At 39.5% G+C, this 13,642-nt stretch overlaps 1 protein-coding gene across 1 annotated transcript in view; it reads right to left on the reverse strand.

The window, feature by feature from the left end:
• The window catches only part of CCDC175 (coiled-coil domain containing 175), a 51,756-nt gene that overhangs the window by 181 nt on the left and 37,933 nt on the right, over positions 1 to 13,642 (reverse strand). Inside the window, exons 15-18 of the mRNA XM_081048974.1 lie at positions 8,837 to 9,163; positions 6,131 to 6,233; positions 4,891 to 4,934; positions 3,338 to 3,500 (exon numbers count right to left, since the gene is read on the reverse strand). Coding sequence (XP_080905100.1) covers positions 3,338 to 3,500; positions 4,891 to 4,934; positions 6,131 to 6,233; positions 8,837 to 9,163 — 637 coding nt within the window. The remainder of the gene's footprint in view (positions 1 to 3,337; positions 3,501 to 4,890; positions 4,935 to 6,130; positions 6,234 to 8,836; positions 9,164 to 13,642) is intronic.

Here is a 13,642-nt window from a genome sequence, read left to right on the forward strand (position 1 = left end):
AAGTTGGGGTCATTACTAGTGTCCATTAAAGTTCCAAGTTGCCCACAGAATTCTCAATTGGATAACTATAATTGGAAAGGGAGGGTCTGAGGGGTCATGTAGCCAACTCCCAGGACTGTTCTTGTTCCACTGTATTGGAGTCATTTCAACAAGTTATCTTCTCCTCTGATGTCCTGTTCTACCAGGAAAATGTGTATGCAAAAGGGGAAATCATACAAGTAATTATGATTACAAGTCCTCAAATGTGAACAAGTTCAGAAATACTTAACACGCATCTGCCTTTTTAATTTGCTTTCTTAAGAACAAGACTACAATAATTCGTAGCAAATGTAGTTGCTAATGTTACTATTAATTTATTAAAATGGGGTCATTAAAATATACAAAAACAATCCTTGTCCTAGTTCAGCTTTGTTACGTTTTGACTTAGGTCTTTGTGGTACATTACTATTCTCACTGCCATAGTAATGATTTTGCTAACCAGCGCTAGACAGGTAATTGAAAAGTCAAAGTATTTTCTTGATTAGTTTGGGTCCACTGATAAAATTTAATTACGTTGTTATATATTTGTCTAAAACCATTGGTTTGCAAGACTTGACTACACACTGGATGGAGCTAGCTGGAGAAACTTCTAAAAACATGCCTGCATCCCACCCCCAGAGATTCATGGTGAATTGATCTGGGGTGTAGGCTGAGCAGAGAGACTTTGAAAACTATTTCCAGGTGTTTCTCAAGTTTTGGTAACTAGGGTCTAAACTCTCTTCCTAGTTCAGATCTTAATTTTTCCATGAGACCTTTTGACAATTTCTGGGCAAATGAGTTTTTAAATTATTTCTTACTGAAATTTTGATTCTGCTTGAATTATAACTATATTCTTTTTAAGAATTAAATAATCTAAACACAGATAATTGTATCAAGTCCTTATCTATCACGATAACAAAAAGACAAGTTTAACAGACAGTTATATGAATTATTTACTCTTTCTTTTAAAATAGCTTTTGGGCTGAAAAAGTCTGTAGCGCACATATCAAGGTAAGATACTTGGTTAGTACACAACTTGTTTACCTGTAATCTAAATTATAGTAGGTGCTGTAATACTCAAGGACTTCTGGAATTTTAAAACAAAATTCTTTTTACTACTTCCTTAAAAACATCTGTACTCAATTACTATTTGGTCCAGGTATACATTAAAAAAATGACTTATGACCTTTTGTTCACAAGAAAGAATATTAAGGCAAAACGTAATGATCTGAGTTTTCAGGATGAAGTCTGTCATTTCATGTTCTGACAAGCCAATCGTCACTCTTGCCAGTTGGGGCCCTTAGTATATATACCTCTACTCAGCCATGCTACTGTGGTTCTTGGCCAGATTCACGCCTGCAGTTCCTTTGGGCAGACATGTATTCCCAACACCCCAAAAGACTTAGAGGTCCCTCTTTTCCCTCCCATAGCCACTCATTAGAAGGAATCCACTGGAGTCTAATGTCTTCACTCGTTTCTCTTTCCAGCACGTGCACTTTGAGGTCCAGGGACAAGGACTCATTCAACTTGAACATCAGCATTTGCTTTAGTTACAACAGACTGCTCAGTGTGTTAATGAAGTTAGTGCAGTGACCCAGACCTGCAGGGCTGCAATGACATAGTGTGTCCAGAAGAGGACAGGAGAGGGCTGCTGAGCTGGAAGAGATCAAGGGCTTCTCTAGAAGTCCATGTGGGAGAGAGTCCATTCAACAAGAACATTCAAAAGCTAGAAGGTTTCTGGTGGCTCAGAGATGACCAAGTAATTCAGGGGACCAAGCTGACCTTTATCACCTCAGGAAGGTGGTAGATTTCAGGGATCTGATGAATGCCTCATATAGGTCTAATGCTTAATTACTGCTGTTACCATTTGTATTTTACAACCAGGGAAACTGAGGAGTGGAGGTTAAAGAACATGTAAGAAGCAAAGCTGAGATTTGACTGTCCTCAAAGCCCACATGGTGCCAGTTCTCCAGGAGCAGAAATAAGTAGAGCTAGGGAAGCAGAAATCATCCTTCAGATCTTAGCTCCATCACCAGTTCTGAATCCTTAGCTAGTTCAAGTCTCCCTCTTAGGTTCGTATGCCCCACATTCAATACACTTATGACACTTGAAATTTTACATCCATTTGTAGAATACCTGATTCTCCCACTACACCAGGGTTGGGCAAACTACAGCCTGGGGGCAATTCTGCTACGATGGCAGAGTTGAGTAGTTGCTACAGAGACCATCTATGGCTTGCAAATCCAAAAATTTCTGGCCCTTTAAAGTTTGCCAACCTCTGTACCTGACTGATTTCCATTTGGGCAGGGACTAGATCTGTTTTCATTCACTACTGTAACCCCTGAGCCTAATATAATACTTGGTACAGAATGGGCACTCAATAAATACTTGTTGAATATGGTTTAAACTTAATAGTGAAATGTGGAGAAATTTCAAGTACCAATATGTTCAACAGGCAACATTTCAGTGGCTGAAAATAGTACTGATTTTTTAATTGAAATTCTTCCAATCAATAATTTGTTGACTTAAAATGTATTTTCAGTAAGAACATATGTATATAACATTAAATGATATTCTTTTCATTTTAAATGACAGAAGGAGAACATTTTTATTTTTCCCAAATTCATCGTCGAATAACAATTCATTCACCATTACGTGGCCTGGAACAAAGACGTCATCTCTTATTCTCCTAGTTGGCTCAGTCTATCTGATCCTGAGACTCGGCCATATTGCGAGCAAAGTCCAGCTACTCCAGGAGTGACCAAAGGAGGATAAGATATCAGTATCAATACCCTAGTTCAGAGATTGGCAAACCTTTTCTGAACAGGGTCAGAGATGAAATGTTTTGGGCTTTGCAAGTCACGCAGTCTCTGGCACAGATGTTCTGCCATTGTAGCACAAAAGCAGCTATGTGTAATGTGTAAATGAACAGGCATGGCAATGTTTCAATAAAACTTTATGAACACGGAAATTTGAATTCCATATAATTTTCTGATGCCATGAAATATTATCCTTTTGATTCCCTCCCCCCCACCCCCAATCATTTAAAAATATAAAAACCATTCTTAGCTCCAGGCCCTGCAAAGATAGGAGGGACAGGTTTGGCCCCCAGGCTGGAGTTTACCAACCCCTGCTGTAGATACGAGGCATCATCGCACCACTCAACATTCAGTGCAATGATCAGGGGTGGATTATAGGGGATAACTAAGTTATTTAGTAGGCACACTTTTTTTTGGGGGGGGTGCTTTTTTGATATCACCAGCTACAATAAAAGAACAGGAAGTTCTTTCTTACCCAAAGCTCTGGAGACGCTACTTACTGGGAAGGTTCATAGCAGATTCCTGCTCTACAAGAAAACGCAGCTCTGCAAGATTCCCTTGCAACCAAATACTGATATATTCAATTTTTTCATCTCTTTCATACAGCTTGTCTATTAGATTTTTTATTTCTTGCAAGGTCTCTTCACCATCGCATACCAATTCCTAAAAAAAAAAAAAGGTAGCATTTTGGGGTGTGTGAATTTAAATTACAACAAAATAAATAAACATATTCAATCGAGTGAATCATATCCAAGACAAAAATATTTTTGCAAAATTTGTATTCGTCATGAAAACAAAATGTGTGTATAGAGTAAATGCACAGTTCTGTAAATGATCTCAGAAAATATGGATTAGTAAATGAGAAGATTTAATGGATCGCTCACTGAATGAAAATTATTTTTCAATGGTTAGTATTTTTTTCTTGAGATACATCTGACATCTAACAGTTTCAGGTGTACAATGTAACTATTTGACCTCCGTGTATATTGTGAAACGATCACCACAAGAAGTGTTGATTATCAGCATCACCACACACTTACAAAATTGTTTTCTTGTGATGAGAACTTTTAAGACCTACTGTCTTAGCAACTTTCAAATGTACACAACACAGTATTATTAACTATAGTTACCATGCTGTACATCCTATGACTTATTTTATAATGAAATGTGTACCTTTTGACCCCTTCTCCCCGACCCCACACGACCACCCCACACCCCCCAACCACTGGTGTTCTATGTGTCTATGAGTGAACTCAAATTTTTAACTGGATAGGATGAAGGTGGTGGTAGCATAAAAAGCCAGCTCACCTTCAGAGCAGCACAGAACTGCAGAGGAGATCCAGCATGGCTTAATGTTTAAGAGAAAGAACTTGCTAATTGGGCTGGATCTAAGCTTTAAATTTCCATTAGTTCATTAAATGGTCTTTGGCAAGTTACTGAAACTCTCTGAGTCTCAGTAGCTTCATCTGAAAAAGGCCTTATTCACACTTACTTGTCCAGTATTTTAAGCGTTTACTTAGAAAGTGACAGAGCCAGGATTTAAACTCCAGCCTACCTGCCTCTAAAGTGGGGAGGGGTGGAGATGGTGCATGGCTGGTAAAACATGGAGAATATATGGAATTCAGAACTGACAACTTTGTCCTAAAACAGTGTGTTCAATTTAAATATATATATACATATATATGTATACATGTATATGTATGTATATGTATACGTATATATGTATATATATGTATATACATATATACATATGTATATATATGTATATACATATATACATATGTATATATATGTATATATATAAAATGACATTCACACTTTAACTGAACTGGTAGAGTGGGAAGACAGTTTCCCAAAGGATTAACATTTCATAGTGACATTTGGCACAAAGGACACATTTTAGGATGTGGTCACACTTACTCTGTCTCTCCCCAGTAATCCTGATCTCCTACTTTATGGGTACACACGCACGCACACACACAGGCACACACTTATTAAGTAGGCAAATATTTTTAGAGGTATGATCCTTATGGAGATAACACAAAAAACTTACCTTTAGGGTGGTCTGAAATTTAGCCCACAAATCCAAATATTGTGCTAAAATGAAGATTTTCAAAATGCAAAGGTTACTGAAACAATTTGAACATTTTTATAAAAGTAATGCTATTTGTGTTTCAATAATTATTTTTATCTAAACATTTCCACTTATGAACTTGCCCTCACTGCAAACAAGGGAAACATGACAAAACCCCAGACACGTGAGTGAGGAGGTCTTCCGATGATTCCAGCCCCCAGCTGCCCAATTACCCCAGACATCAAGCTGCCCCAGTGAACATCACATGGAGCAGACATGAGTTGTCTCCACCAAGCTCTGACCAAATTGGTAATTTGTGAGCAAAGTAAAGGATTTGCAATGTTTGTCATGCTGCAATAATAATTGGCTCAGGACACCTCACAAAAGATGATCCACAATTGGCCAAAAAGCACAAGGAAAGATACTCGATAACATTAGTCATCAAGGAAACACACATTTAAACCACAATGAAATACCATAACATACCTATTAAAATGGCTAAAATGCTAATAACTTTACGTGTTTTGACAATTTTAAGTGTGGGTGAGGCTATGGAGTATTCTATAGCTAGCGGGATTATAAATTCATAGAACCATTTTGGCAAACTGCTTGGCAGTTTCTTCTAACGTTAAACATACACTAACCATATACCCCACCAATTCTATTCCTTGTTATTTACCCAAAAGAAATGAAAACAAATATTTGCAAAAACACTTGAAAACAAATAGTAACCCCAAACTGGAAACAATCCAAATACCCTAGAGGTGGTGAATGGATAAACACAATACGGTATTCTTCCTATAGTGGAATAGTACTATATAGCTACAAGAAGGAATGAGCCAACGATACGTTAACAACATGGATGGATCTTAAAATAATAGTTTTCTGAGTGAAAGAAGCCAGGTACAAAAGTGTGCATACATATTCTACCATTCCATTTATATCCGGTCCTTAGTGAAAGAAAGCAAATCAATGGTTTCCGAGAACTGGAGGTAGGGTGGGACTCAACTACAAACAGGACACAAAGGATGTGTTCTATTTCTTCCTTGCGGTGGTAGTGGTTACCATGATATGCACATTTGTCAAAACTCATTGAACTTAGGACAGGTGCATTTTATTTTATTGCATGCACATCAGTCAAAGTCGATTTAAAATCGATTTAAACAAAACAAAAACTTTACTTTCCATATCTAAAGATCACCCATGACACATGACTTACTCTGATGAGCTATCAGGTGCCAAGACAGATCACTTGAGATGTGCGTGAGGGCTTCTTCTCCCTGTGTGTATTGCTCTGTCCTGTTCTTCAGGTGTGCAATACCCTGGAAATTAAACGCAAGGAATTGCTTTAAGCAGCTGAGTTACTGTAGGTTAGTTATGCATGCAGTCACTCAGCAAACATTTATTGACTCCTCCTCTGTGCCCCTGACTGTTCTAGGTGCAAGGGAAACGGTGGTGAACAGAGCCCTTGTCAAGCTTACATCCTGGTGAGGGAGATAAAGGATCCTGCCTTCTAGAAAGCATTTCAGCACCCAAATAAACACAACATGCTGAAATTCATTTTCCACAAAAAGAAATTAAAAGGTATTCTGCCTGAATGCATCATGCACAACAAACATGCTCTGTATGCAAACTGTGTGTGCGGTGAATAGTCAGCAATGGTGCCTGACTGGAGTTCAGCAGGAGACCCGAGAGAGAGGATTTATCAGGTTAGGACACCCCCCCCACCCCGAATTGCTCACTCAAGTGTTTCATTGCATTGGGTGACAATGCTAGCAGTGCTTTGGGGGCTCAAGTCGTGGCTTTCTGCTCTGACCACCGAACGCGCAAGAGCTCTAACTGCAAGTGTGCCCTTTGGGATATAACTGGGCACTGGCCCGTTTCAAGAGATAAATGGTCAGATACTAGAAACTACTGATGCAAATCTAAGAAAGTGTCCAGTGCCTTAGAAGGAGTAGACATGGAAATGTTTAAAAGCACAGGCTCTCCTCATGCAGCCTTGATCTCGTGTCAGTCTTTGTATGGCTCTTGCAGGTTTCATAGTAAACCAAAGTAAAAGCCACCTTAATCCAAGTCCAAGTCCAAGTTCCTGGCCCTCTGTGAACGTGGACCACTGTCTGTAGACTTGTCTATTTAGCCGGCCTCCCATAACTCTCACGTGAGTTAATACACGGAATTGTAATGATCATTTATTTGCCCATCTCAGCCAGAGGGTGAGCTTCCTAAGGGCTTGGGGCAGTGTCTTATTCATCTCTGTATGCACTGCACCTTCCCCAGGGTTTCGGACCAGTGGGTGCTTAAAATATTTGTTGAGTGACAAGAAGTAATCAGCAAAATAGAGAGTGGTGAGTGAATCAGACAACAGCACCGGGTCATCCAAGGGTTAGTAGATTGGACATTGAATCCCAAAGCAGAACTTTTAGAATCAGTCTTTCTTGTAGTCATTCATTAGCTCACCCATTACCAAAATAGCAACAAAAGTCCAAGTATTTTAATAAAAATAACCTACATCATCTTGATAGGAAGACAATATAGTGGAATATTGCCATGGGTGGATGCGTTTCCTCACCAGTTTGTTTCAGGGCTGGAAGAATGAAGATGTGTTGCGTGTGTGGGTTACTGATGATGGTGCCTGCCCTGTGGAGCACAGTTACCTTTGCAAAGTACATTGGTACCTCTTATGCCATTTTAATTCCACCAAAACCACATACTATTGGTGGGGAAAGTGTTGCCATTTAAGTAATTACCCAGAGAAGTAAAGGGATTCTCCCCTTACTTGGAGTCTTATTGCTGTAGAACTGCTTTTATTTTTCCAGCTATTAAAAAACTCTAAAATATCTAGAGCCTCAGTTTCCTCATCCATAAAAGGGGCAGAATATATTATCCACATTAGGAGCTTACTGTGACCCTCAAGTGGGACTGAATCCCTTTTACATGTAAGGGATTGTGCGAAAGCGTTGGGAGGCATGGATACAGATCCTAACCTGGAGGTCATTATGCTTCACTGGAAAAGGTGATACGATCCCTGCAAAACTGACAGACAACCTAATTTTTAAAATGGGCAAAAAACTTGAATAAGCACTTCACAAAGAGGGTATATAAGTGGCCAACAACACAGAAACAGGTGCTTCATTAATCATCTGGGAAATGCAAATAAAAAGCACAATGGGACACCCGCCAGCATGGTTAAATCGAAAAAGACCAAGTTTCCGTGAGGATGTGCAGTAACACACTGGTGCTCTGAAACACTACTGCTGGAGTGGCAATTACTGCCACGCCTTTGGGAGACTGGCTCTGTGCACTGAGGTGGACGCTATACATCTCCATGGCTCCGTCATTCCCCTTGCATGTACCAACGAAATATGTCCCATATGTTCACCAAAAAACATGTTACTAGGATGTTCATAGCAAGACTATTTGTAATGACCCACATTAGAAACTCTCTAAACCCCCCTCAACTGCAGAGTGTATAAATGACTTGTAGTATAGTCATACAATGGAATACTATTCAGAACTAAGAATGAACCAACCATAACTGCGCTCAACAATAAGGATGAAACTTGCAAACACAGTGGTGAGCAAGAGTGCACGTAATTTCATATATATAATGTTCAAAAACAGGCAGAACTAGTCTATGGTGTTGGAAGTCAGTACAGTGCTGCCCTTGTGGGGAGGTGAGTGATGGGAAGGGACATAGAAGATATCTGGATACCAGAATGCTTGGTTTCCTGAATTGGGTGCTGGTTACCCAGGTGTTTTCATTAAGCTGTACACTTATGATTTGGGCACATATGATTTTCTGTATGTACTTTAAGCTTCATTTAAAAAACTTATGAGAGCTATTCTTTCCTTTCCTCTCATAACTATTGCAGATCTAGGCAATCAACTAAAGCCATTGTGCAAATTGAAGTGCTTTCGAACTTACTTCTTTTAACCTTTTATTTTCCAGGAGCAAAGCTTCTGTTTGTAGGTCATATACATAGATTTCATTTTCTAAGTTCTTTAGAATTTCAAAATGACTTTTCATATTACAGCTTTCTTGATCTCGTAATTGTTTTAATTCTTGCTTCAGTTTACCCTGCTCAAATAGAAAACCTACAGTTATCTCAGAGTTCAACGAGCAGGGCACCAGCGTGTTAGATTGCTTGGGCCACATTAAGAGAGGGGTTCTAATTAATCTTGAACCATCAGCAGAGGCTATGGATACCTGGCCTTGGAATAACTTTATATTAAACTCGAAGCCTGATTCATGGAAATTTATTCATGTATTCTGGGAAGAAGGTACAAGGAGCCCAAGTTAAATTGTTGAGACAATTTCACAAAATAGAATATATGTTGATAATGAACAAATGTCTGGCAAAAATGGGAAACAGAAGAGTGAAATTTGAGGCTTTTCAAGGAGGACTTAATATTTCTTGAAATAAAAAGTGTACTACTTTAGGGATTTTTCAGAATTTTCTACTGTTTTTCCTACTGACTCTCTATTTAGTTCTTAGTTACTATACTTTCATAAATCACATAATCTTTATTCATTGTATAATCATCACTAGCAGCATCTTCCTAACAAAATAGAATTGTATATACAGTATACTTACTTGTAATTTTCCCCTTCATATTTTTCTACAATCCATAACATGTTAAAATTTTTAATATCAGTGCATATTTAGAATGTTTCCATTTTAATTAACCAATTCCACATACATGTTTGTCATTAACCATTGATCATAAATTTTAAAAATGTAGTAAACGTTTCTTTACCTGTTCCCATTTCATCTACTCTCCCCACACCTTGCCACCTCTGACCACTTAGCCTGTCTTCATAGACATTTACCAGAATAACAGATCTGAAAAGAACCTTAGAAAACATAATCCAATCTCCACCTTATAAATAAGGAAATGGAGGCGCCCCCCCCAGTGATTTTCCCATGGTACATGTTAGTTGCTTCTGAGTCTCCCTCTGTGTGTATGTTCATTTATACACATACATGTATACATGTATGTGTGTATGTATATGTGTGTGTATGTGTGTGTGTGCGTATGCTGTGACTAAAATTGGAAAACACTGGTATTAAAGGGTAGGTTTAATAAATGTGGATTTCCTGAAAATTCCAATGGTGCCAGGTAAGTATTACCGTCCTTATATACCAGCATTCTAACAAAAGAAAGAAGAATGAATGCATCAGCTCTTTACCACATTGTTAAAGTATTTTGAAAAGTCTCTTGTCAGTTGAAAAATGAGATTGTTCAGTAAATCCTGATCCTGCTTTTGTGCTATAAAAAAAAGAGAGAGAGAAAATAACTACTCACAATATTCCTTAGTTTAAAAAAACATTCATCAAAATAAGACACGCGCCCAGTTTGGAAAGTCAGACATTATTAGAAGGCTTGTAACAAATAGCACTCAGGTAACCCCCAGCTGCAGTGAGTTGTCGGGTGGATGTCCGACTACTCAAATCAACCATTTTTAACTCATTTTAGCTTTTTCATCTTCCATTTGCTTTAAAAATGCTTCTATGGCTATTTCTTGATTTGTCATTTTAAGACATTTTCTACTTACTTCCTAATATAGAAGAGGAGGACACAGCATGCTTACTCCCATCCCCACACCCCCAAACATTTCTGTGAAGTTTCATTAGGGAGCAGAGATAGATGCACGTGGCTTACCCATCATACTTATCCAAAAGTCACATCATGGTTCTTTATGTATCCTGGGCTCTGATATTCCTTCCATCCTCTGGAAGTCTCACTGCTGGCAGGTGAAGTACATGAGGATATTTTCCTACTCTCTGGAGCACATTGCTCTTACGTCCCCCTTCCTTTCTCCTGTCTTCCCTTCTTCTCTCTACTTTCTTCAGAATTTTTTCTTTTGTTTTTTTAACCTTAAGAGAATTGGTACCTGCGATATACTGCTTACTTTCATACTTACAGCGTTTCATACATCCTCTACTTAGTGCAAGAACGAATTGGAGGAAATGTTGGAAAGTAGAAAATTCAGAATGGAGTACACATTTACCATGAGTCTTAGTAAAAGTGGTAAAACACCAAGAAAACTCACCTGAGCTGACTAAATGAAAACCTGACAAGAAGCAGACATCACCTGAGGCTTGGGAACCAGGCCAATTACTCAGGTACTTATTCTTATAATATTCTTATAGTCTTTTTTTTTTAAGATTTTTTTATTGGGGAAGGGGAACAGGACTTTATTGGGGAACAGTGTGTACTTCCAGACCTTTTTTCCAAGTCAAGTTGTTGTCCTTTCAATATTAGTTGTGGAGGGTGCCGTTCAGCTTCAAGTTGTTGTCCTTTCAGTGTTAGTTGTGGAGGGCGCCGCTCAGCTCCAGGTCCAGTTGCTGTTGCTAGTTGCAGGGGTTGCAGCCCACCATCCCCTGCGGGAGTCAAACCGGCAACCTTGTGGTTGAGAGAACGCGCTCCAACCAACTGAGGTATCTGGGAGCTCAGAGGTAGCTCAGCTCAAGGTGCCGTGTTCAATCTTAGTTGCAGGGGGCGGAGCCCACCATCCCTTGAGGGACTCGAGGAATCGAACTGGAAACCTTGTGGTTGAGAGCCTGCACTCCAACCAACTGAGCCATCTGGGAGGCAGCTCAGCTCAAGGTGCCGTGTTCAATCTTAGTTGCAGGGGGCACAGCCCATCATCCCTTGCGAGACTCGAGGAGTTGAACTGGCAGCCTTGTGGTTGAGAGCCCACTGGCCCATGTGGGAATCGAACCGGCAGTCTTCGGAGTTAGGAGCACGGAGCTCTAACCGCCTGAGCCACCGGGTTGGCCCCTATTCTTATATTCTTAAAAATCCACCTGCCTGGGCAGTAACCATATTTGTTTTAAATATTTGTTCATTTCACATGCGAACATATTGGGTTTCCACATGACTATCCTATTTTGACACAGACTGCCTTAATTCTTGCCATCATATTTGTCTTTGCCAGCAGGTCATTCCCATCCGAGTGCACATTATTTTTTTTTGCTCCCGTTCCAATCCTTTCTGTAACTTGGGCCCTGGCCTTTCAGTTCTCATGGCACTTCTTCCATCTTTGAGAAGACAGACGTTCTGGAACTTGTCTTGCTCCACAACCTATAGGGAGTCCTCAGATGGTGGTCCTCTGCTCCCCAAATACAAGGCAGGACTCCCACCTCCAGAGATGACTCTGGATCTGTGAACTTCTGGGTGCAGGGCGAGATGAGCACGTCCGTTTTGTGTGTGTGGAGAAAATAACGATTTTTAGATTAAACCCACACTTGGTTGTGTCATGGAAGAGAATGCAGAGCATGCATACTTTCAGACACATTTCACATTCTCAGTGAAGGCCCCGACCTGAGACAAGCTCTTATCTATCTCTGCCTCAGGGGTAAGTTAGTGACAAAATTTGAGGGGCACCTACTTGAGAATTAGTGAGTGATAGCTGGAAATGAGATGTAATTTGCAAATTCATGTTAAGAAACAGAAAAAAGTCTCCACATGGCAGTAGATAAAAAAATTGGTTCTACCTTTACCACGTACGGAGAGAAACCACATAATATAGTTGCTACTAATTTTTAATTTCAGTCTTTAAAAGAGAAAAGAAAAAAATTTGACAATAGTAGCAGTAAGATTTTGTGATGTGGAGGAGAGGAAATTAGTAGATGAGACAAAAAGTAGAGAAGAGAGAGTTAAAGGTGATGGGGAAATTGGGAGAATGCCACCATTGGCTTTGATTGGTGACCTGTCTCGTGTTAGAAGGCAACAGTGAAATCTTTACCTGGGCTTGAGGTCAGTTACTAAGTGCTTCATATGTACCTGAGAGAATAGTACTGAGTTCTTCAGCCTGTCTGTTTTTGCTCTTATACGCTTCTTCTGCCACCTGAAGTTGTGGAAGATACTTGACTAGTTCCTCTTCCTTTTCTTTGGCACTTTCCATTTCCTTAACACATCTTTGCTTTAAAGAAAGTAAAGCTAATTGTGAGGTATGATTTTAGAGAATTTACACAATTTACACTCTCTAGACTAGAATGTAAGTTCTGTCTTGATATCCTCCTACCCCGAGGTACATAGCAAGATATGTGGCACATAGTAGATATCTAAAATATATTTGTTGGCTGACTCACTGACTCTCTGGCAGTCTATAAAGTAGAGATTAGATTCAGTGGTTGTCCAAAGATCCTTCCAGTTCTATAGCTCTATTGCTATGATTCTGTTAATGCTACCATTTATGTATACCACATCATTTGAGGAAACTTCTCTTAATATTTTATGAAAAACAAAACAAAACAAAACAAAAACCCAACCAGACAGCAAACCAGAACATACACAGGTTCTAAGAAATGAGCACGTAAATAAGAAATGGGGAGAGGGTAGCAATAATTGGATACAACACTACAACAAATGGATAAAAAAGTACCCAAAACAAAACATGAAGATGCCTGCTTAATTGTTCAAACTCAGGCTTTATTTAGTTTCACATGGAATAATAGTCGGACCTCTTTTAGAAAGTCAGGACGGGTTTAAAATGATGACAAAGGCATAGCCAGCCAGCTGACCTTTACTATCCATTCTCCTGTCCTTGAACATCAGGACTCCTGAACTTTAGCTGTACATATGGCTGCCAGCTAGAGTGATTTCTCTGTTTCCCTTGCAGGTAAGTGTGACCAAGGAGTGTATGGGCAGACGTGGTATGTGCCACTTCTGGGTCTTGTCCCTACAATAAGAAGGGGAATGTGCTCCCTCGGCCCTTTCATCC

Source organism: Rhinolophus hipposideros (genome assembly GCF_964194185.1).
Source record: "Rhinolophus hipposideros genome assembly, chromosome: 5".
NCBI lineage: Eukaryota > Metazoa > Chordata > Mammalia > Chiroptera > Rhinolophidae > Rhinolophus > Rhinolophus hipposideros.